A 25,799-nucleotide genomic window follows, 5' to 3' on the forward strand; every position below is an offset into this window, starting at 1 on the left:
AATGCTGATAAGCTGAGAAAAGATACTGGGAGGCAAGAGGAATAACTCCCTAGAAAGAAACTATGTTCATGAAATACTGCCTCTTTGTTCTTTCAAAACCTCATTGTCTTTGTAGTGCTGCTTCATTACCTCACAATTATACCCTAATTGCATCTCAGACCTCACTAGACACATATATTATATCCAAATACTTGATGTCTATATCCAATCAAATACTTGCTTATACCCAAATATCTTGCTGCTGTATACAATCTCATGTATATTCTAATTTGCATACATCTATAAAGGGATTGTAGGTCCTCCTCTCTTTAGACCTATCTTTGTTGTCAATAAACCAATTTATGTTTCAATGTAATGTATCCTTTCAGTTTACAGAAAAATTGTGTGCCATATAATATATTATGCCTTAATATTAAAAGTACAATTTAATATAACATGTTTCACAATATCTTCATAGATTTATAAATAAAGTGTTTCTAGTCATTTGCTCTGCACAGCTTTTAAAAAGTACTTTAAATGCTAAAAAATGGACTAGATTACTAAATTTGGGGGGGGGGTTATACTTTAGCAATTAGGTTTCATTTTTCCTGTTTTGAGCAATATTAAACAGAAAACAATCCATGACTGTGTAGAAATAATGAATGATGTAAGTCTGGCAATGATCTGTGTAAATGGGAAATAACTGGAACTACCAGAAGGAAAAGATGGTCAAGTGAACTCTATGGTACCAAACAGCAACCAGCCTTGATTGTAACAGCAGTGGATTTGCTACTGCAAATAAGTGGACACTAGAAGAAGCGCATTAGAATGGAAAAGTATTTTTATTACAATAGAAAACTTCATCTGGAAACTTCATCATGTTGTTTACCATGCACTGTTACAGTTAAAAAATTGTGAAACACTATTCTTAGCATTGCAGTAATATTGCTTCATTTTCAAGGCATTTACAAAGGGTACAAACTATTGCTGCTTTGTATTTTGCATCCTGGAAACTATTAGGTTTATACAACACAATACAAAATCTGCTATCACTGAAGCTAGGTTTACAACATTTAACTAACCCCTGATTAAACATACCACATTTTAAATAAGTACGTTGCCTAATCTCACCTATGGTCATCTACAAACTTTGTTTTACAGTTTAGTACCTGTGAAATCTAGCTTATATTATTTTACTATCCATGGTTAAATAAACCATGGATAATATATGATATCAATTTCTGGGTTTCCCTAGCCCTACTGCCAAATGCACAATTTGTAATATCACATTACATGTTATATACATTTAACTTTGCCCTGAAGAAAAGAAATTGCTGGATCAACCTTACTGTTTTGACGGCAAAGTAGCCTGCCTCATGTATCAGATAGGAACCCTCCTCTTCACCCAAAGTCAACTATCAATGCAACATTTAACCAAAAAGCAGTAGTCCTGGGTTCTCTCTAAAGTATAATTAAACACTTAATAAATCAAAAATTCATTGTGGGGTGTGCTATGCTAAACTATAAATGAGATAAAAAGATAACACATATTTAATATGTTTGTGACATCAGAGTAGATTGGTTTTGATTGTGTGGTTTGCACCATTTAAAATAGAGCAGATCTGCTCAATACTGTACTGTAAAAGAAAACTTCTGTTCAGCCAATAGGACTTTTAGTTTTTCTCTGCACATTCTCCTCTCCACTAACAATAAATACACTCTAGAGTATCATCTAACCTGCAGAGGTTTTAGAGGTGGGGGGGCAGCTTTGAGGGCAGAGTGCATTTATTCCACTAGCATTCACTGGTTGATGCACATCACTCAATTTCATTTGAAGAAAAACTCAGAAATCTGATATTACGAAGATGCTATGAAGATAAATTCTGTTTAAAGGTTCAGTCTAGAAAAGCAAAAAGAGATCCCTTTCAGCAGACTCTCTAAAAACCTCTTCTGGAGGTCATGATACCTGGTATAGGCTTTCACGGGTGGTATTTGTTGGGCAGTGTTGGGCTCCAGGTAAAAATCTGTTGTCCAGACTACAGTCACTAAACCCTGAAGCCCAACACTGCCTGTCATGATACCTTCTTGAATAGGGTGGGGTAAAGGGCAAAAGACTCCCGAAGGAAAGGGAAAATGACTGAGAATCAAATTGACATATCTTCCAAGGACAAGATAACATCAGGAAAGGAATTATTACCCTGTTTCCTCCAGTTCTCCTAGCAATTTGCTAGATCTCAGTCATTAGTTTAAGTCTGCATGGCAAAATTTACTTTTAAAAAACCACTAAGTTTACAGTTCTTTTTAAAATGAAATATTTCCTATTCAAAATTTGAATCAACCCTTTATTAACTAGGAACATCCATCTGTCAGCAGTAATGTCAGAAAGCTTTTCTGAATTGTAAAGTATCAGCACTCACAGTTGCCATCCTGTCACATGGGAGGTTTTCTCCTGGTAATAAATGAATGCCTACAGCATAGCAGACTGACCACTGTGGCAGAGCAAAACAATATACTGTCATTAGCCCTGGAGTGAATTATTTGTAGTTTCACAGAAATGGAAGAAACCACAAAGCTATTCAAAGCTAATCTTTTTTCAAAGCAGGGTGTTTCATCTATTCAACCCAAACCACCATGAGCTACCAACAGAAAGAAAGTACACTGCAGGACAACAATGGCAAGAAACCCTGCATCTGATGAATGAAAAGTAGTTCACCATTATTATTATTGTTGTTGTTGTTGTCGTCAGAATTACCCAAGGAAGATATGGTAGGACTCACAGAAGCAACCTGTGAGTCACAAGCTGCTGACAGCTATTGACTGAATTCAGCCCTCAGGTGCTCTCTCTCTCTCTACTTCCCAGACAATCTTTTTCTGGTCTCCCTGCAGCCTAGTTAATTACCATTGGAAATGGCCAAACTCTGAACCAATCAGTGGGCTCCTCAGACTATTCTAGTGCTGTGTGGCTGGAAAACCAATAGGATTGTTCATTATAAGTATTTAAAGTGTATGCATGTGTGTGTGTGTGTACATACATATACATTCGTTTGTGTTCATCTAATAGCTGAAGATGACTAAAGTAAATGAACTGTTATGTCTCAAGACCATTTATATTTCTTGAGAAAGTTTCTTGAGTCAGGCAGCCAACACTTATATCAAGCCTTGTATTTACTAGCTGATTCAAGATACTTTTGGGGGACTACTGCAGTCCTGGAAGACAGCTAAAGATAGGTACAAAGACACACACACAACATATTGAAATAATATACAGATACCCTTGAAATTCTCAATAGGTTTCTTTTACTTCAGTTAACTGTGAACGTTGCTTATTTGCAGTAAAAAATAGTTTCTCAGAAGCTATTATTTTTGTCTAAACAACTCAACCAGCTTAATTCATCTTGCCAGATCAACACAATTCTATAAATAAATTATAGTGACTACAGGTGAAAGTAGGTGAAACTTCCCTAAAAGCTATTTCTGTGCGCTGTCTGTATCTGGAGTTACATTCTTCCACTCCTAAAGATTACAAGGGAGATTCTTGCACAGTATACACCTATATGGTCACTAATTAATTAATAGAATTAAGGCAACAAGCAGGAAGTAAGGGGAGCAACCATTTAAGAAGTATGTTCACTGCCCTGAGATGGCATACATACATACATGCATACATCTATATAACAACAATATGCATAACTTTGGTTTCCCAGTCTGATCTACCTTGGAGGTCTGACAGGTACCCAGAAAAGGATGGTGACTGGCAGTGCACAGAGTACTACAGGTGCCAGTGGCTGTAGGTCAATGATGGCAGCAGAAAATAGGAACTAGGCAGAGGACCATTGCTCTGGAGAAGCTGGAATCCCATCTGCAGTGGAGGCAGTATCAAGAAACCTTACTTGTCCTGGTAACTGTGGCTGCAGTAGCTGAGCTGAGCATTTCAGTGAGGATAACTGTGATCACTGGAAAAGCAGCATCCAGTAACAGTTTCACCATTACAAGCTTAGCCTACTAGTGGGCAGCCATAGACCTGAAGGTAAGAATTAGTGAGAAAAACACCTGGGACTCGGAGAACAAGTCAAAGTGGACTTGATTTTTGAAGTGAAATGTGGAGAAGTGAATGGTCTGAAATTGTCTGGAGTCTGGAAGAGGCTGGGGTGCATGAGATTGGTGAAAGCGGTAGGTAGTATATGTGCAAATCATCCTCTGGGTGAGAAGTAAAGGGTAGAAGGGGGAACTGAAGTGCCACATTGAGAGTGAAAGTCCAGGAGGCCACATCTATCAGATTCAGGTGGAAGTGAAGAATGAAGATGTATGGAAGGGAATATAAGTAGCTGAAAGAGGATGTCAGTGGCTGTGAAGTAGTCAATTTGTTCTCTCGTGAGAAGTGGTTTGTAAGTTCATAGCCAACATAACAACCATGGACTTTTCCCAGATCATGGACCTGAACCACAAATGAGGCTCATGTTAGATCTAGTTTCTGTCTTAGAGTAGCCGAGACACAGCTGAGTGTGAGGAGGACACTGTCATCTCTTGTCATGGTCAGATCACTTTTTGGTTTTGGCACCATGGACCTCTCCAGGGAGAATGGACTCATTTAATCAGTTTGCCCAGATATCTAATGGATCCCTTTGGTTTCAAAAGCGCAATTCAGGATTTTCCCAAAGCCCTGATGAGTAGCTCTATTCAGTTTTTGATCTATGGAACAAGGGGGGCAATGGCAGCACTTGAGAGAAGTGCTTCCAAGAAGTCTGGCCTTGCTGGCAATTCAAGGGAGCTTTTTGGTTTACAGAAGAACTCTAGCAATGAAGCATCAAAAGAAGTGCCCAGTCCCCTTCCTATAAGGATGACTATGAGTGAATAGGCATAAGAGCTCAAGTGAGTCTACATCATGACAGTTAAGAGCAGTGAAGTGGGCTTGCTTTCCCACTCTTGTTGTGTCTACTGATAGCAGCTTAGCAGCAATGTTTAAAGTTATACAGTCCCTTATAGGGAAAGCTAGAAGATAGGCTGCTGGGTTGTTGCTATGAATTCTCACAGATCTGGAGGATAAAACCACTTACATTCACAAGAAGTTTATGGCTGGCTGGAGAAGTCCAGCTAAGATGACAGAGTTTTGTCTTGTGATGTTATCTGGAATCAGTTTGTCTCTGGATCTTGAGGAAGCAGACAGGGTTCTTTGCTCTGTTAACTCTACCACCTGTGGTTCAAATCTATCTGATTAGTGAAAGCTACCAAGAAGTTGATGAGAGTCTGGATGTGGGCAGTGATTAATGCATTCTTGAACAAGCAAATTATGCCACTGGTCTTGAAAAAGGTGGCAATGTGGCAATAATTGACCTGATTATTGACTTCCCTACAACTTCTTTTTAGAGAATGTTGTTGAGAAGGTGATAGGTTGGCAGTTAAAAACTCCTGGATGAAACTGATTATTTGTATCTTTCTCAGTCAAGATTCAGATGTAAAGTGGAAACCATACTGCTTGCTCTTGTAGATGATCTATCGCGAGACCAGGATGGGGAGTGAAAATTTTCTGTTTCTGTTGGATCTGCCTTCTGTACCATTAACTATAATATCTGGGCTGGCTGTAAGGGTTAAATGGGGGGAATCTTTTGGTGGAGGTTTTCCTTCCTGAATGGACCGTTCCAAACAGTATGTGTATGTGTATGAAATAGTGACAGAAATTGAGTCCTTGGACCATTCAATGTGAGGAACTGCAGAGCTTGCCCTTTTTCCTCCTTGCTATTCAGCATCCACATGAACCAACTGGAAGAGGTCATCCACTGGGTGTTATGTGACATATCATCAATATACAGATGATATCCAGACCACACTGGAGAGGAAATGTGGTGGAAGTCCTGACCTGATGCCTGGAGAGTGTTAGGATCTGGACATGGAAAAACAAGTTTAGACTTAATCCCACAAATGGAGTGGCTATGGATTTGAAAGCTAATTGATTCCAATTTGCATTTCCTGCTTCCCAGAAGAGCTTTTGCACAATTACATCTTGTGTACCAGTTGTAGCAATTTCTGAAATAGGGTGCTTTGCCCTTTTCACCTTGCATGTGGATTACTGCAATATATTTTACATGGAAGACTACCTGGAAGCTTTTGCTGGTGCAGCGTGCAATGACCTGAATAGTTATGGTATGCTTAAATTTACCCATGTAATACCACTACTGAGAGAACTGCACTGGCTGCCAGTTAGCTTCCATATGAAATTCAAGGTGTTGGTTGTCACTTTTAAAATCCAACATGGATCGGAGCCTAGATATCTCTGGGACTGCCTCTCTGGGTTGATTCTGCCTGTCCAGTGATACCAGGGAAAGAAGGCTTGCTGAGGGTCCCTCCCCCAAGGGAATATAATCTGTAGTAACTCTGGGAGTGAGCCTTCTGAGAGATAGCCTCCCTCTCTTGGGCCATCTGGACCACTCCCTCCTTTACATTTCTGATGAGCTGTAAGAACATGGCTGTTCAAGACTTTTGGGGACAAATTAAGACTATTCTATCCCTGAAGTGTGATGCACTGGATGGGGGATGTTAGTTATGATGTAACTGATTTTAACTGTGTTTTGCTGACTCTTTACTTTGTGGGGGTTTGTTGTTACCAATCAGAGCCATTATTGCTGGAGTGTCATATAAACCAGAGCAAACAAGCAAGTGTACATATGCATGTATGTTACAGAATGGCACAAACATCCAAGGCAGCACTTCATTTGGACCAAATGTTTCAATGAAGTTGTCAGCAAATACAATACATTAGCTAAAGCATGTGTATTTCTCCTCTGATTTTTGAATAAAACAGCCAACAAAATTCACAGCCAAATCCTAGAAATACTGAAAGAAAAAAAATCTGAGAAGCAATAGCAAATAGTGAAAAGGAATCTCTCAAAGTTATTGAAATACTGAAAGTAAATAAATGTCACCAGGTCTAAGAAATCTGAAACACTTCAGTGTTAAATTGTTGATATCCTAATAAAAATATTAATGTGTTACTGGGATTTCTGGAGACTTGCCAGTATAATTTAGGTTTTTAGGAAGAGATTCTGGCAGAACCCAAGAAATTGTATGTCAATCAGTTTTAACATCTGTGGTAGGTAAAAAAAATGGAAAGCAGCATTAAATGTTTTCTATGACCAATGCTGGTAACCTAGTGTATTCTTTATCTTCGCAAAAACATTAAGAGAAAGCCTTGGTTAACCAAAGCCATGATAGACAGTGAAGCTCAATATGCACGTATGCATCTGTTGGTGACTACGGCATATGTAAGATTGTGACTTGGAATGCAGAAGTAGTATATGTCAAAAGGCATAAACTAATGAATGAGAAAAAAGAAAAATGGATACATTGTGTGCTTGTGAAAGAAAAATAAAGGATGCAATCAATCAGAATGGACATAGTCTAAATGGAATGGAATTATATATGTGTGCATATGTGCGTGGGTGTATGTGTGTGTGTGTGAAGGCAAATGTTTATGAATGAAAGGGTTAAGAATGTGCATGAAAGTGTGAATTACTGTAGTTTTATTTAGAATAGTATGGTTGCATATGAAAGTAGAACTTCTTAGGTAACAGTTGCATGTTATATTGTAGTGAATGGTAATAAATTATCTAACATTCTGGATTAATGCAACTGGGGGCGAGTTATTCTATTTGGTGACATGGATAGAAGGGTAAGAACAAGAGTGGGCATGCAGGAAGTCACCCAAGAATTAGCAAGAATATTTGTTTGGTGAGTATCACTTTAGAAAAAAAAGTCTGTTTTGTATGTCAGACAGACAGTTGTTTGGTAGTGTTATGCATAAATTTGGAGGCAAACCAGAAAAGGAAGAAAATGAAAGACTTAAAAGAAAGTAGAATGAAAGCAAAATGGCTGCTGGAAGAGAAGATATGAATCCTATATGAAAAAATAATAGATTTGAATGGTTGAATGGAAACTAGACATAAGGAAGATTATGAATGACATGGATATAGTAGCCAGGGAGTGGTTTTTCTTCTTTCCTTAAGAAATTTGGACCGGGGAGGTCAAAGAATGAAGTTGATTGAAACTTCTTTCTAAATCTTGACGACAGAACTTTTTCACACATCATATAATTAACCTATAGAATTCATTATTAAAAATCTTTGTCCACTTCCTTCATGCCTGTGCATCTTCAATATGCCTTCAAATATTAGATGCTCAAGAAGACAAGATTTGTATAGATAATTAGCTTATATTATGTTTAGGAAAAAAAACCTGAATTGAGAAAAAGTAGAAATCTCTAGAGTTTATAAATAAGAATAAAGTGAGGAACTGACAGAGATGTTCTTAACAAATAGACCTGTAAAAGATTTAAAAAGAATTATATGCAGTGGCAAGATAACTTTACATGTGTTAATCTTTAATGATTAAATCTATACCTTAGCCTCTATTTTTTCTTATCAATAACTGTAATGTTAGGAATGAAAGATGTAACACTGCAATGCCAACTGTTTAATCACACACACACACACATACATTCACGCATACACATGCACATACAAAGGTATTAACATCAATACAATAACATATTTTCCTCCACCCAGATAGTTTTGCTTTGTTTAAAAATAATAATCAGATGCCAACTTTTTTCACATAAACATACACAAGGACAATGCAAGCATTATCCTGTGCAAAGGAAATAAGATAGGAGCAATGTAATCACACCTTTAAACATTTTTGCCACGTTGTTATTTGCCAACTGTCAATGAAATTACTGCTTTATTTATCATACAGAACTTTAATACCCAAGCATGTATGAAATCAAGAATTACATAAAAATGCACATTTATTTATAAATCAAATTTATACGCTGCCCATCTCACTATATATATGACTTTAGGCAGCTCACAAATAAGAAGCATAAAAACAGTTTAAAAACTACAGAACAAAGTTAAAAGACCTTAAAACAAAGTTAAAAGACAGAGAGAGCATCCTCAAGACACCAGCCACCCCCAATATTTAACACATTTTTAGCAGTATTATATGTTTTTTGTGTACTTAGCCATCCAAGAAACTGGAAAAATTAAGTGTGGAGGAGCACAGGCATCCAAGCAATTTCTCCCTTCCACACCAACTTGAACAAAATTCTAGTTATGCCCAGAGATTACTGTATACATTATCTGGATTCAAGTATCATGCTAAAATGTGATTTTATTAACTATGGTTTGTTGAACAGGTCACAATTGATATGTACTGGCATTATGCTAAATCAAAACCAGGTAAGCCGCATTGTAGCATTGTGCAATATGAAAACTTATTTATAAAATTTCTACAGTGCTTTGATCCAGTGGACTCTAATTCAGTTAAGGTTGATGCTCATCCCTCAGTCAAAAGAAGTAGGCATCACTTTGTGCATGTACACTTTTATATAATATGCCACAAAAACAGAAGCTAAGAATAAGGTAGTTAAATCTATATTTAAGATATCCGTTTCCATAATATTTTTGAGTCACTGGTCTGCCTAAACATTAACAGAAAATGGAATAAACAGAATCTTTTACCACTAACAATTTAGTTTTTCTCTGAAATAAAGTACTGTTGGACTGACAATATGATACATACCATTCACACTTGGCTACCAATATATACTGTGTGATTTATTGCAAACCATACATAAAAACATGTATCAATTACACTTACATAATGAAACACAATATGATATAATGAATCTCCACAATCTCTCTCTTTGCTAGCTATAATGATTTGTAATGGAATTTTTAATCAATTAAAAACTAAAAGCCAGGGGCTTCTCAGAAAAGACAGATGCACAGAGGTTTGGAGATAAGTAAAATGTGCCAATTAATTACCAATTAATACAAAAAAGCTAATTAAATTTGTAGTACTTTGCTTTTATTTTGTATTGATATTTTTAAAATCATTTCTTCTAAATCTCAAATCACTATTTCTTCATTACATCCAATTTGGGAGAAATTTCAACATGACTAAGTGACAAGATTAGCAACAAGAACCAAAGGACTAGATATAGCACTGGGTTAATGCAATATGCTTATTCATGGTTAATTATCTCAACTGAATGTACTGGGTTCACCCACATTAAGGCCAGTACATTAAGCACATTTTACTATCATAACATCATCTCTTTTAAATCAGAGCTGATCCTGTTAGAGAACTAGGGCATAAGATCTCATCCCTAATATTTGATATTGCTATAAAGTGCAATAAATTACAATTCTTGAAAATACTAGTATCAAGACAAATATGATTCAATCAGAAGTAGAATTATGATCTCACCAGTGTCAAAAAATTTAGTCTGCAAACTATTTACTTATGTCATTCAATAAATGTTATGGTTCTCTTGCTTTCCCTCACTACAAAATCAGTCTCCCAAGGTATGATCAGTACAAATATGCAGGAACTATGCACATGCATTCTGGATGCCAAGTTTTTCTAGTGGTAAAAGTATCCATGAGCAGAAGACAATCTTGCTAGTGACAGAAAGGAGACAATTTTAGTTGCATTGCTCTTTTCCCTACAGCCACTTGCCCTGCCCATCTTTGTTGTAAGGCTTGGAATATTCTCCCAGTCAGGGAGTATGAATGAAGAATTGGCAAAAACTGTCTCCATCCTTTTCTTAGTTCTAGATCAAGCACATTCATAGTTTCTGTCCACAAAAAGGGCTTCAAGATTCATGGCAATAAATTGTGTACAGGAGTAATGCTTCAAAGCACTGGACATGTACTGTAACTGACATATGACTAATTTTTTCTTGTAACATGATGTTTCCTACCATAATGAAAAGTTGGTCAGGAAGGAGGGTTTTCTTTCAAATGTGCTCATGTAGAAGTCTTATGTCACCAATGTTACCACCCCATTTAATAAAGTCCTATAAAAGTGCTACTGCATTACACAAATAATAAATGCAGCAACCCCTATTTCTTTATAAAATCAGTATTCAAACATCACAACTTCCTTCAGGTATACACTTGATAAGTTCCTTCAAATGACACTGAATCCAAATTATACTGAAATCACTTCCACAGAATTGACAACATATGGCCCATTAAGCAGTAACTGATATTTCAGAGCCATCTTCACTGCCCCTTTCCTTTTGAAAAAGAATAGAATACATGTTTCTGACATTACAAAAGGCAAAAGAAAGATGGAAAGAAAAATAAGTGGTGAAAAAGACAGGTCTTCCAAAGTGATTGAAAAACTGCATAACTAATTACGTACCAACTTCTAACACAATACTTGGTATACTAGGGTCTCTTATCAAGTTTATAGCTCAAGGCAATCAGACAATACAACCCTATATTCAATTTAATTACAGCTCATGGCTTTTGCAGCAGTTGGCACATTTCAACTAGTTTAGCCACTCATTTATTTCTAGACCATACATGAAATAAAGCAGTGTACTGTCACAAAAATTCACCAATTAAAACTGAACACTTTCTGATCTCTCGGCCTCTGCAAGGAGAACTGAGCAAAAGGGAATCTTTTTCCACAGCAAAAGCACAGAAGCCTCATTTAATAGGCAAATGCTTTCAGGCACCTAGCATACTAGTCTGTGAATTAGAGTTTTGATGTTTGTATACTGGGGTAATAAATTATTTAACTATTTGCGAAAAGTGGAATTTAAGAGATGTCACTGCAGGACACCTGATAGGATCCACAGATTGTCTGAATTTAAAACAACACAAAATTAAATGTTTTATCAGTTTTTAAAAAGAAATGTTGATGAATTATGATGACAGAAGTTGCAAAGAAATTACTTTAAGAGAAATACAATTACAAGTGGAAAAACCCAAGTGATAACACAGTAGAATTGTTCACATAACACTACATTGCTGAAGTGCCTCACCTCAAATACTCTTAACACCTCTGCCCCCTCAGCTAACATAAAAAAACTCCACGTATGTCTGATTAACTCTAACACTTACTTCACTGGCTTCCTATTTCTTTATAAGACCCATTCAAGTGCTAGTTCTAGTCTTCATTCTCTAAAAGATTTAGAACTAGTTTACCTTTAAGACAAGAAAACGTTTTCCTGTACTGGCATGCTAAAAATGAAAATCAATGGCAGAGGCCTTGTTCTCACTGTCATTTCCTATCTCCCATAGTACCTGCCTGGCCAATTCGATCTGTAGGGCTGGTGCACTCTGGGTTCCTTCAATTAAGCAATGTCATCTATTGGGAGCCCAGAAGTGCACCTTCTCTGTCACAGTGCCTGCCCTCTGGAAGGAGGTTCCCTCTGAGATCTGAATGGTCCCCCCCCTGATGGCGTTTTAAAGGGGCCTGAAGATCTGAAGAAGGGGCCTGAAGATCAGGCCTTCGGTGGGGATGACTGAAGCCTACTTTTAATTTAGGTTGTTTTCTTTTGTTTCCACCTGGTTTGTTATTCTGCCATCTCCACCCTTTTTTGTTTCTTGTTGCTTTTATTGTCATGTTTTTCATGTTTTAAATCATTTGTAAACCACCCAGAGTCACTGGGAGTTGAGCAGCATATAAATTTAAATGATGATGATGATGATCAACAAATAAGCAAGAAGACCAGGATATTTTATATAGTGGTACCATGATTCTGGAATAGACCTGCAAATGAAATCTTTCAGGCTCACTTTTGGTATTTCTTTTTGCAGAAATGTAAGGCAATTTTTTGGCTGTCTAAATAGTTATGAAACTATTTAATTTTATTGCTGCTTATAGTGTTATACATGTTACTTTAAAAAAATGATTAAAATCTTTTTTTAACAGTGATCTTGTCTTCAGCATCGTTTAGGTACATAATGCTAGACAAATACTGTTAAATAATTAATGTGAAAATATTCATGACCTTGGGCAAACTTCCCTTCCTTATATACAGATCCCAACATGATCAAGCACTTGTGTAATACTCTAGCATAACATCAACCCACTCTTATGCTACTTTTTCAACTGCAAGAAAACTTTGTGACAAATAAGACGAAATAACATGCCATCTGATTGCTTTTGCATCCAAATACTGGAGCAATTATTCACAAAAAGCATAAGAGCACATCTAAGCTATAACATTATGATGGATTTCTATACCTAGCAATGCTTTTAAGATGAAGATCTTCTCTGGTTTATAATTTCTAATGATTGAAGTGTTAGAACGCTTCCTCTCTAGAAATGGATCAAATAAACATTTTAATATGCCTTTCCACCATTCAACTGCTGTCATGTAGCGCTTCCTGTTCACCCTTCGTGAATTAAAGAATAAGGGAAAATACACTATTAGGGCCAGAACACATGACTTCTAAACTTTCAGTACATTCATATTTAGAAGTCAGTACCATGTCTAAATATTTGAACTTTACATATCTATGATGTTCTACAGTAGCATTTTTATTTTAAAAACTATGGTGCAGTCTTCCTTTACTTTATGCAAGGGTTACTTTCTCCAAAAACCTTCTATAAAGCAGATTTGCATAAAGCAAGGCACTGAACCAGTGGAAAAAAGACGGTTGTGGGGTATGAGGTCAAATTTTGTAACCCGAATCCATTAACAAATATGCTAACAAATATGCTTTAAAAAAGCCTTATTCTTAAGCGCTATGTTACTCAAATATGTTTCCTTGTCTAGTGATCTGTATACAATGAAAACATTCTCTCCATCTTTCTATAGTTGGATTTTTAATGTGTATGATTATAATGGCAGACAAAGAGGTAGAATGCATCATGGCATTACAAATACTAGCATTCTTGTTGTCGCACACAGTAGATTCATCCAGGTTAAAATCTTGTTCGAAGGCTTAAGTTCTTTCTTTAGCATTGACGTGGCATATTATGTTCAAATTTGTTTCTGGTGTTAGAGAGGACCTTTTACTTTTGGGTAAGGGGGTGGCTGAGGGCCACTCTGACTGCATAGCTACAGTATAGTAATAGCTATTGTAAGTATGAAAATAAGTTAGAAACAGGACGCACAATTAGAGCAACCACACAACAAGATGGTAGATGTATGACTGTGGACACAAAGGGGTTTTGGTGGGAAACTCTTCAAGTGTTTGGTTGTGAACTGCCCAGAGTCCCTCGTCGTAGGGGAGTTGGGCGGTGATATAAATTTAATTTATAAATAAATAAATAAATAAATAAATAAATAAATAAGTGGTTTTGGCAGGAAAACGTCTTGGCACATTTCCAGACCTTTGGTGCTAATTGACTATGCTGGTGTAAATTACATAACAGTTTTTTTTTTTTCATAAAATGAATTCTTGAGCAAAAATAATCAATTGCATAATAGTGAATTTGCATAAAGCTAGAGAATTGTATACATATATTTGAACCATGCTTCTCTGTGGCAAGTATAATTATGCAGTGACTCCTAAATCTAACTGTAGATGATGACTATTTCATAAATATATATTACCTGTGTGGAAAAGACTGTAATACACTAAACCATTATGTTTTTCACAGAAACTATGGAGTTATCTTTACTTAGAGGTAATGCCAAAGAATCCAGTAAGCATACATGTATGCTTTTTTCCTTGCTCTGAAATGTCCAATACAGTTTCATTACAGAAACTAAGGATGGTTTGTTTTCCATTCACAAATCAGAGTCATTAATTCTATATAAGAACTGTTGATGTAATGATCAATGCATAAACATAGTATAAGGTCATCAAATTCAATATCTTTTTCACTGTATATATCACAGCATAGGCACATTAGGATTAAATACCAATATTATAAATTATCTAGACAATTATTAAATTCCTCAAGTAACTTTGGGTGAAATTTACCTTTCCTGATTTCAGATGAAATCAACCTTTTAATTCTGCTTTTCATTAAAACTAGAGTGTATCATTTACTCATATGACTGGCAGTAAGTACATCTTTATAGTACTATGAGTCAATAAAGCTTTCATTCTATGATCTTCAAGACCTCAAAGCTATCATGAAAGCAGCAATGTTTGTCAATCATGGAATTCAGTGGCATGCTACCTGATGAAATCAATTCAGTTATGACCTGAAACATCTATGTTTACAATTAAGGATAACAATTATAGGTCAAGTCATTTCCTCCAGGTTAATGACCTGTTGATGGCCTAACCCAAACAGTCATTTATTTCTTTTAATGTTCTATAAAAAATAACATTATAGCCTTGTTTATATTAAAAGGGAGGACAGCATATATCTATTATTATTTCTATTTTGACGTTTATACTCAAATTTGTAAGACCATCTATAAATGTGAGTGATAAATGTTGCAGTTATTTAGAAAAAATTAATTGTGGATAATTAACATTTTTAATTAAAAACATATTGTCAGACCCTAAATGAAATATTTTTTACTTCCCCAACAGTTTTCTGTAGAAATGGGTAGGTAAACAAATCACCCTCACTCAAAAGATGGTAGTATTATTAAGCTATCTCTATACATCTCATTAAATGTTAAATTATTACAGATTGGGGCAGGGGAGAGATACTAACACAGAACAACACATGTTTGTATTCTATCTACAACATGTAATATTTCCTGAGTCTGGCTACTTTTCTTATTTGAAATGTCTGATTTAAACTGTCAGCATTAACATTGACTATATAAATCAAATTCACTTTAGGCAAGCTTCCTATATAGTTATGGGAATACAGTTATAAATTACTAGATTAAAAGTTTATATAAATTATCTAGCAAAAATTATTCTCAGCTTAGAGAGTCTCTTGCTAATTTCAGTGATGTACACTGATGAGCTACACTTTTATTTAACTATACTTGTTCAAAACAGATTTCCTTTGTATTATTTCCAGGCCTGCAACACAAGAACAAAAATCTGAAAAAAAAAACTTTTCAGCTGTCCACAACTTCACTAATTAAAATACTTTTATGCTGAAAAACAATGTTTCATACACCAACTTTACCTACACATCAGTGGTTCTCAAATCATTTATGCTGTAAACCAGGAAACCAAAATAGAATACTCTACTCAAGTGGCCCCAAAATCCAAACAGTAGAGAGGTCACATATATTTCACAGAACACAGATGCTGATGCAGCCATTCACAAAAAGGCCCTTTCTTCAATCAGCCTTGAGGCTAGCTGATTAGCTGGCAAACTCCTCTGAAAGGGTCAGTTTGTACAAAACTGGTATTTCCACTCTGGAAATTGCTCAGGCATGTTATATACCTGTATCCATACAGCACAGCTCTTTCAACCCTCAGTTGAATTCAGTTAACAATGAAGCCAAGATCATTGATAATTTTAAGAGTCAACTGCAATGTTTTTGATACTTCAAACATACTTTATGGGTCTACAAAGAACTGTGTATTTTGACACTATAGGAACAAATGTGATTAAAATCAAAATACTACATATTCTTGAAAGTAACTTGCATACTCCATTTTAATAAACCAAGAGAAAGATTCTTGACAACTCATCTGCTGATGGCTTTCAAAATTTGAAATTATACTACCAGCCACTGCAATTGGAGAACTAACCTGTTTGCTTAATTTCAGATATACAGGATGTTGGCATTTTGACAAGAATCCGGACAGATCTAGTAAGATCCTCAAACCTTCTGAAATATTTTCCCCCATTTCTGAAATTTAAAAAAAGCCAATTTCCTAATAGCTACCAGTCGCATAACTTTCTCATAACGTGCAAAAAAGTTTGACTCTCTCTGACAAGGATGTGAGATTTCCCAAGTCTTTCATCACCTGGTGGGATAAATGTAATAAAAACTTTGCCTAGTTTCATGATATCTAATGCTAAATGCAGAGAATCAGGACAACTGCCATCCCAAGGTGAGGGAAACTAGTACAGTCCCCAAAGTTGCTTTAACAAATGCTGTACTGTTAATTCATACTCCAAAAAGCCTGCTTGAAATCAAGGGCAAGCTCAAGAGCCATCTATCTTGTGGGAGATTCTTCTGTTAAACCGATTGGCGGATCTAAGAAAAGGGGGAAAGGGGGTGTGCATATGGGGGGAGGAGGAGGAGGCATTTTCTTTTTGGTTACCTGTGTAGGGGAAACCATTGCAGGTGAAATGACTGTGGGAGAGTTGGTGCTCCTCGGCCCGTTGGCTTCAGGGATGAGGAGAGGCAAGGGGTCGTGTTTCACCGAAACCACCACCACGGCGGCGGTGTCGAGGGGCTCAGCAGGCCTCAGGCAAAGTCTTTTGGGGGACGAGGAAGGGCCGCAGGCATCTCCCCCCACCGCGGCCCCTCCCCCGACAGCGTACATGGCCTCATGGGAGCGCTTGGTAGGCACCAGGACTGCAGCTGCTTCGGCCTTCACGCTGGGATGGTTGTCGCCGTCTTTGGGGAGAATGTAAGTGTTGTTGGCGGGAACGGGCGGGAGGCGGGCTCTGCCGTTGAGGCCGTAGAGACCTCCTCCGCCAGCGGCCCCCGAAGTCAGCTTGGTGCCAATGCCGGCGATACTGTTGAGGGTGGCGATGGAGACCGCGCCGATGCAGTGGTTAGTGTAAGTCTTGGAAAGCTTGGCAGCCTTGGAGAGCATCTGCATGCGGGTGCCCAACAGATTCTTGCCGATGGCCTTGTTCTCATACCAGGTGACGTCGCCCTCACTGCAGTGGTCCCGCGGGCGCTGAAAAAAGGCCTTGCAGAGCGGGTTGCGCTTCGCCAAGTATTTGACGAAACTAGCGTAAGGGCAGAACTCCGTGCCGGTTTCGTACATGCGCGGCAAATTCTCCTCGTCGCTGCTCTCCGCGCGCTTTTTGCTCCAAGACGACGAGCGTGACTTATGATACGGCCCCAGGGCCTTAAAGTAGACAAACTTGCGCCCGTCCTCGTCCATGGCCAACCCGAAGGAGTCTTCCTCGAGCTCGCGCTGGTTCTCGCGGCCCCGCGTGCAGAAGTACATGCACGTCTCGAACCAGACCTTGTTCAGGAGCCCGAAGGGGCTCTGCGTGCTGAACACGTTGCAGGTGTAGAGCTTCCGCAGGTCAGCGCGCGTGATGGCTTGCTTTTGCACCACCGGGCCGGCGCCTTGCTCCTCCAGCTTCCGGATGACTGCGGCCAGGGTCAGGTTAGCGGCCCGCAGCTCCGGGTCCTTGGTGAGGTCGAGGGTGCGGCAGTAGGGCGGCTCGTTGAGGTAGCGGTTGAGCGAGCTGCGGATGCTGATGAGCGACGACTTGGAGTAGAGCTGCCCGCTCTTGGAGCGCGCCTCGGCGTAGAAAGAGCGTAACACGCGGCACAGCGCCCCCTTGTCCATGGTCTCGAAGTCGGGGCTTTGAGCCTTCTCGCTCAGGTACTCGCGGAAGATGCGCACCGCGTACCGGGTGGCCAAGCGCGTGTTCTCGCTCAGCCGAGCCCGCTCGGGGCGCTGCAGGAGCAACTCTGCCTCCGGGTCTGAGTCCTCAGCGGCAAGAGGCGCCACCGCGTTGCTAGCGATCGAAGCAGCCGCACCGCGGGCGCTAACAGGCACCGAAGGGGCGCCACCTGCGGCGGCCCCGATGGGCCCTGTCCCCCCTCTCCTGACCCCTCCGAGGCGGCCCCTGGCGCTGCACACAGCAGCTGCAGCTGTATCCAGCAGCGCCCTGGCACCCTGGTCCATACGAATCATATGGCCCGGCTCCTCCTCAGCGTCCCACGCGAGACCCATCATCACATCCTCTTCTTCCTCGTCGTCGTCGTCCAGCAGCAGAATTCCCCCATCGGTGCCCTCCTCGTCCCCCGTTATCTGCACCTCCTGTATCTCATCCTCGTCCTCCCCGTCCTCATCCTCTCCCGCGCTGCAATAGTGGAGGGGCCGGTGGGGGCCGCCCCGGCTGGGCTGCCGGTCCCCCGCATTGTTCTCACCACCTGCACCGCCACCACAGCTACCGCCCCCGGTGCTCCAGTCTCCGCCGGCGCCGCCGCTGCCAGGCATTCTCGCCATATTGCCGTCTCCCTGCCAGTCCTCGGGCAGGGCGCATGCGCTATATTGGACCGCAGCGCTGGAGAGCTTTTGTGTTTAATGACCTTCAGCTACCGGGAGGCAAAGCTGGGCTCTTAAAGGGGCCGCGCGCTCCCAGTGGCGGTGGCTGCTGTGCGATGAATGGGGTGGGGAAACAGAAGAGAGACAGAACTGGAAAGAAGCGTGGGGTGGTGGTGGGGAGAGACCTCACCAAATAGGCACAGCTGCTTCATTATATGGGAAGCTAATGTAGTGCAAAGGGTTACTTTATATTGGCCCATGCAAGCACCCGCTAGAAGATTGAGACTGACATTCACTTACCCAAGCCTCGGTACGGTGCCAGCTGCCGTCCGTTAAGTGATGCCCGAAGAGCAGCACGGCAACCCCTGCACGCTCATTGCTTAGGGGAGGCAGGGAAGAAGGACTCCCCACTCCACTCCCACTGGCGACTGAAGGAAAGGGATGGGTTAGGGAGAGAGCAGCTGTAGTAACAGCGGCGGCAGCAGGTGAGACCCACCAGGACAGCGGGAGAAGAAAGGGGGCAGGCAGCTATCCGCACAAGGCAGCTCCTCCCTTTTGAATTCTGGCAGACGGGCGCGGAAACGCGGCTTCTTTCGCAGCCCCCGAATCAGCAGTTGAGGGCAGCGGTTCGGAGTTGTCGCCAGCAAGGGAGAAACTTCTCGGATCATCAGCACTTCGAAACGATTCCCCCACCGCCTCCGCCCTCCGACCATCCCACCTAACCCTCCGCCCCAAAAAAGAGGATTACTCCGACTGCATACCAGGCGCGCCGATCTCGCTCCTCCTCGAGTTCACGGCGAAGGCATCGAACGATCTTCGACAAGCCAGACACGACAGGCTGCGACCGGAGTCGAAGGCGGCGGATCACGCAAGAAGGCGGATGGTTCGTCCAAAAAGGGAAGCCAAAGGGGAGAGTCGAGCAGATCCCCAGAGGTTTCTCCAACGCTCCCCAAGCGGCCGCCGTTGCTGCAGATCGGGAGGCGACCAAAGCCCGCGAGTACGCCGGGCAGGCTCTCTACAAAAGAAGGAAACCCGCTTGTTTCCTGCCTGGCGCTGGTGCGCTGAAGGGAGCCAGCAGCGAGTAGCGTAGGAAGCCGTCAGGGCTAGCAAAGCCCACACAGTCCGCAGCCAAAAGGCAAATCTAGAGCTATTCCCCAGCCTGCGGGGACAGGCAGCTGCAACACGCGCGCACACACACACAGGCTGTCTCTCACACACAAACGCGCGCACACACGTGGCACAGCCTAGCCCTGCAGAGCATAGCTATCTACATGTCTCGTTCTCACAGACGTGCATATTTGCCTCTTCTCCCGGTTCCCGCCTCACTTTCCAGAGTCCTCAAAACCATTTCTAGGTTTTGAAGCAGGCATCTCCCTCGGGCCAGGCGGGACTCGGCAAGCCCTAGCGCTGCCGACAGCCGCCCTCAAGTTAGTACCTGCTAGAATCCCTGCGTTGCCGATCCCCCCGTCTCTTCCCCGCCAGTCCCAAGTTCTTTTCCCCGCGCATTTCCAGAAGATGCCGCCAATCGTTCCTTCCCAACTTTGAGCGAGAGGGGCGTGCCGGCCGGCCTGCTCGCCTCCGACTGGGCTCCCTTCGCTGTTTTACAGCAGGAGGATGGGGCCCCTGGGCAGGGGCTTTCTCAACAAAAGCAGGGTTACAGAAAAGCAAGCCACGTACGTACGGGCATCCTGACAGTTCCCTGCTATGTCAGCGGGAGAAGCGCATCTGAATTTAGCCAGTCGCTTTCTTTTCCACACACACAGACCCAAGATTAGACGTTACTTTCCCCCCACTTCTCAGCACAAACCACACCGCTCACAAACTTGGCGGTACCAAACTGACGCCACAGGGTCTTTGCGCTTCTCTAGATGGAGCAAAATCCCTTTCCACACTTCCCGATACTGTACTTTTCACTGAACAGAATTGTGGGGAAATCTTGTTTAGCAGCAGACAAGTCACAACGAGCAATCGCAACACCCCAGATATGATTCACAGATAAGGTCAGATATGACAGTTTATTGCTATTCTGATCCCTAAAATGGGCTGGAGATAATTTTAACAACACTGACCTACAATCTGTGTGTGTGTGTGTGTGTGTGTGTGTTTGAAAAAGTGAAATGGAACTGAGTCTATTTTGGGAAAGCTAGATGACACCCATTCAAAAAGTAATTCAAAAAACAAAGTTAAATGTTTGAGTTGCAAAAATGATGTTATCTGTAAGAAATACTCCTTTTCTTTCACAAGAAAGAATCCTATTTTGCAATAGTTAAATGCTGTGTGAATTAAAAAAAAAATCACAAAACTCAGAACATTTCCAGCACAGTGATAACAGCATTGGAAGGCTTCTAGTGGGGTGAGAAAAGCTGTTTTCAAACTTGGAGCAACTGTTTCAAGCTTAGGATAGCACATTTTGAGCTCAAAATATTTTCCACTGAGAATGCCTTGCATATTATTAAATATTTATGTTTTTTAACTATATCATCTTTTTCTCAGCAGAGGTTTGAAGATGGGTAGGTTGTAGTAGAACATGAGCCTGATCCTATGCATGTTTACTTGGTAACAGCAATGAGTTTAACTGGCCATCAGTCTTCTAATAAAGATGTTTAGAACCCTGTGTATGCATTCACCTGTTTCCATCTTCAAAATATAAAAGTACTATAAAATATTTCTGGGGAAAGACTTTGTATTACAATGGGATTTTGCTATTCATCATTATTTTGGTTTAAAAAAAAGCAGAGTTCCAAACAGGAATGTTGTATCAACTCCCAATCATTACATATTTGTCTTACATTTTATAATAGTATTGTAGTGCCAGCCAATAGTTTCTGTATCTAGATACCAAAAGCATATAGAATGAAGTATATTTATTCAGACAGTGGTCTTGCTTTGTTATACATTTTTATTAAGCTTGTATTAATGTAGGCATATCCATACATCCCATTTATATGTACACCTGCAATAAAGAACTAAAAGAAGTTTACCATGAAATATGTGTCATGTGAAGCATGTAACTTGGTGGCATATAGTTTGTTTTCATGAAGATTGGCTAATGCCAATGGAAAGATCCTGTGGCAGGGAAACTTATGTCTGAATTACATTTTTATTTCACGGAGTCCCAAATTGATGCACAAGTACAGCAAACAGATACTTAGCTTACGCTTCAGAAAAAGACCTACCTGGCTAGCAGCATCAGCCTTTCTTTCACTCTCTCTTTCATATATATTGTGGGAAACCTTGCTTTAAAATTCCTCAGTCTATTTCAGCACCTTAAAAAAAATCACATAATAAACCTGCAAATTCCCAAGACTTACTAAAATCTTTTATTAAAATAACTGAAAGGACCAAGGGAGAATATACTGTAGCACAGCAGCATTGTGTCAGAATGTTCTTGTCTTTGCTCTCCAGCAAAGGCAAAGTGATAGGACAGAGACAGGTATTTTTTTCCTACTACATTTCAATGAGGTAGATTACAGGCGCTTTGAACAGGCCATGGGCTGAAGTATTTTTGAAGTGATGGCTGAAACTGTTTTGGTTTTTTTTTTTTCATTTACTTAGTCATAGCATCATTTCATTTGTATACGTTGCATTCTGATAGTTTTTATTGAGTTTTTAATGTAAGCTGCCTTGAGTCTTCCTAGTTTGGCCATCACCACCACCATCATCCCAGAAGGAGTCTTTGGTTGCATCTCCCTTGCTGTTAAGGTCATAAAGGAACAGGGAAGCTAAGTATAATTGACAGAGTGAGAGCAGATGAGGCATTGAAGGCATGAAGGAAGCCAATCCTTCTGAACTCTAAAATCAAACCTGCAGGAACTCAGTGGCAAATACAGAAGTTTTGGCAACTTTTGTACTGTTACCAAAAATCCCACTATATGGACAGGGCTGAAACATATAGACAACTTTGGGTGCCAGGTGATTACATCTCTAGGTGAGAAGACACTCCTCATTACAGGGATAGAAGACTGAACTTTTATAAATAGAGCTGGAGGTGATGATGTGACTGGACCAAGTCACAAGGAAGTCTGATCACTATACTGACTTTACTGACAGTATACTTTCTATACTGAAAGAAGAGTTGTTTTGCAACTGGAGCATGGAATATAAGAAGCAATGCTCAACCAAGAAAATCTGAAATTCTCAAAAATGGAAATGAAGTATATAAAATACGGTGTTTTGGAAATGTGAAAGTAGATGAACAACAGTGGGCCACTTTAAATAAGTTTACTATGATATCCATAATATGAAACTTAAGAATGGAGTGGCAATTATATTCAAAAAAGACATAACTAAATATGTATCTTGCTATATCCCAGTAAACAACAGGGTAATATTTATTAGAATTAGTGGATATCCAGTGAACATTAATGTAACAAAAGTATTACTACAGATGCAATGATGGAAAACACTGAATAATTCTATAGCAAATTGCAAGAAGTTCTTAATGCAACATCTAGAAAAGATGTATTACTATTATTTGATAATTGAACTGTAAAGCTTGATAAATAAGGATTGCCCCCAAGTGGCATCTCCTTGTTCACAGATCCAGGACTACTCTTTGATATACTGAGTTGCTCCAAGAGATGAAGCAACAGAAGAGAGACTTGAAGTGAAAACAAGAAGCAACCCAACTGGGCATAGGTATGAGCTCAGATGTGGGCCTGCACTATGGCACTAAGGAAACAAAGCACCAGGATTTCTCAGCTCTTTTAGCATCTGTGAAGTGCCTCCAGCAACACTGTTTAAAGTGACTTGAACATTTTGGGGCAAGATGGACTGGAAGAGCCTGCAGTCGGCTGCTGTAACCTTTTTACTAAGCATTTTGGAATAAAATCATCATATTCACTCAATTGGACAGTGCCTGGAGTCCAAAGACTTGATGAGGTGGTGTCTTTAATGTTGTCTGGGATTCATGTGAGCCTGTGGATCTTGATGAAGTGGATAGGATCTCTGTGAGGCAAGTTCTCCCCCGCCCCCCAAGCTAGATCCTGGTACAACCTGCTAAGGGGAGATGAGGAGCTGGGTTTGTTGAACACCTCTTTGAATGAGGCACAGAAGTCACCAGCCTTGAAAGAGGCAATGGTACACCTCTTCCTCAAGGGAGATCTCTCAACTGATTCATATTAGACTATTACTCTGTACACTACCACTATTTCTAATTATCACTTTTTGGGGGGAAATTGTTGAGAAGTGGTAGGGCTGCAGCTACAGGAATTCTTGGATGAAGTAGAATCTAGTCCCTTTTCAGTCTGGATTCAGGCCTGGGCATGAGATAGAAACCATACTGGTTACTCTTGTTGATGATCTGCAGCAGGACTTAGATTGCAACCCTCTTGGTTTTGCTGGACCTCTTGGTGGCCTTCGATATATAGATGCTATTCGGTGCTGCCTGCAAGGATTGAGAATGGGAGACACTGTTTTGCAGTGGCTCTGGCCACTCCTGAGCAGATGGTTCCAATCAGCGTTAGCAGGCGAAGAAAGGTTGAGCCTTTGGCCACTCCTTTATTGGATACCCTATTGCTCAGCCCTTTTCTTCATACTATTTCACATCTACATGAAGCTGCTGGAAGAAGTCATCCATTAGCATGGGATGAGGTATCAGTATGCTGCTGAAACCCAGCTGTATGGTAGAGGAAGACTGGACCTGGTGTCTGAAAACTGTAAGGGTTTGGAAGAGAAGAAACAAACTCAGGTCTAATAGTAACAAGAAGCTATTCCATAGTAGAGTGATTCCAATTTTGGCTCTAGATAGGGTTGCACTGCCTCTGAAAAGGTAGGTTTATAATCTGTTGTTTTTTTTTCTTGGAATGGGAGGTGTTAACAACACTCATTCATGCCCTTTTCATCTTTATTTTTTTTCTGAGGAGCCTTTATAATGAACTAGAAGGTACTGTAAGAACTAAGTGGAAGCAGAATGGTTCAGAATAGGAAAAGGTAAGATAAAACTGCATATTATCATACTGATTAACTTAGAAAGCAAATATAAGAATGACATTTTGGAAAATATGACAGTTGGAAAAAAATTGAAATCAAAGCAATAACAATTTGAGATACATAGACAATACCATTCTGTTAGTTGATAGTGAAGAAGGGTTAGAAGAGCTTATTATAAAAACAAAAATGGAAACTGCAAACTCTGGATTAATATTATATATTAAAAGCAATGTCAATTGGCATGTTTAGTGAACTTACAGGTGACTGCAATGGAGTGGAAGTAGTATAGTGCTGTATTTTTAAAGTCAAGAATAGATAAAGATTAGAGAAGTAATGTATAGTATGTCAGATTTGAAGCAGAAAAGGTGATATGGAAGGGATGCATGCTGCCTCTGTCATCTCCTTAAAGGTCGCTGCATGATCCCAAGAAAATACATGTTTGAGCTCATAGGTTGCAACAATATGGCTATTCCTGGGACCAAGTGGCAATCTAGGAATAGATGCAGCTTCTTTATGGAGGTGCCTACAAATGCAGCATGCATACCTACACCCTCTTTAAAGCACTTTTTGTTTCAGATCCAAAGCGTTCACGTCCTAATAAATAAGATAAACCTTGTGCTGGAGAAGTAAAAAAAAAAAAAAAATTAATCCTAGAGAGGAAGGCTATGTCAAGCTTAGACAAGATCATGCAGTATAAGGATATTTCTCTGACAACCAAAGATCAAAATAGTTAAAGCAGTGGGATTTTCCACTGGTAATGAATTCTTGTGAAAGTTCGATATTAAGAAAGAGAGAAAAAGAAAACAGATGCCTCTTCAAATTATCTGGTATCTGGAAATCTTTACTAACAGTATCACAGACTGCAAAAAGAACTATCCAGTCCATTTTGAACCAAAATAAACACTACTCTCCAGACACAACGATCCGCAAGTAGAAATTCATATATTTTGGACATACAATGTGAGTTTGTGCTGGGCTAGAAAACACTATAATGCTTAGCAAGATTGACAGGAGTAGAAGAAA

At 40.1% G+C, this 25,799-nt stretch overlaps 1 protein-coding gene across 5 annotated transcripts in view; it reads right to left on the minus strand.

The window, feature by feature from the left end:
* The window catches only part of KCTD1 (potassium channel tetramerization domain containing 1), a 73,111-nt gene extending 53,523 nt beyond the window's left edge, over window positions 1-19,588 (minus strand). The window contains exon 1 of one of the 5 annotated variants that reach the window (XM_007422483.3): window positions 19,146-19,588. Coding sequence is in view for 4 of the 5 variants with exons in the window: in XM_025177715.2 (XP_025033483.2) it covers window positions 16,926-18,806 (1,881 nt within the window). In the remaining variant the exon portion in view is untranslated. Of the gene's footprint in view, window positions 1-16,925; window positions 19,109-19,145 lie in introns of those variants that run through there. The other 4 variants (XM_025177715.2, XM_025177713.2, XM_007422476.3 and 1 more) reach the window with 4 other exon arrangements.
* Window positions 19,589-25,799: the final 6,211 nt, after the last annotated feature.

The sequence above is a fragment of the Python bivittatus genome, unplaced genomic scaffold (genome assembly GCF_059951505.1).
Source record: "Python bivittatus isolate LINGU-HERP-01145 unplaced genomic scaffold, Pbiv_v1 ctg000840_np1212, whole genome shotgun sequence".
In the NCBI taxonomy this organism is placed as follows: domain Eukaryota; kingdom Metazoa; phylum Chordata; class Lepidosauria; order Squamata; family Pythonidae; genus Python; species Python bivittatus.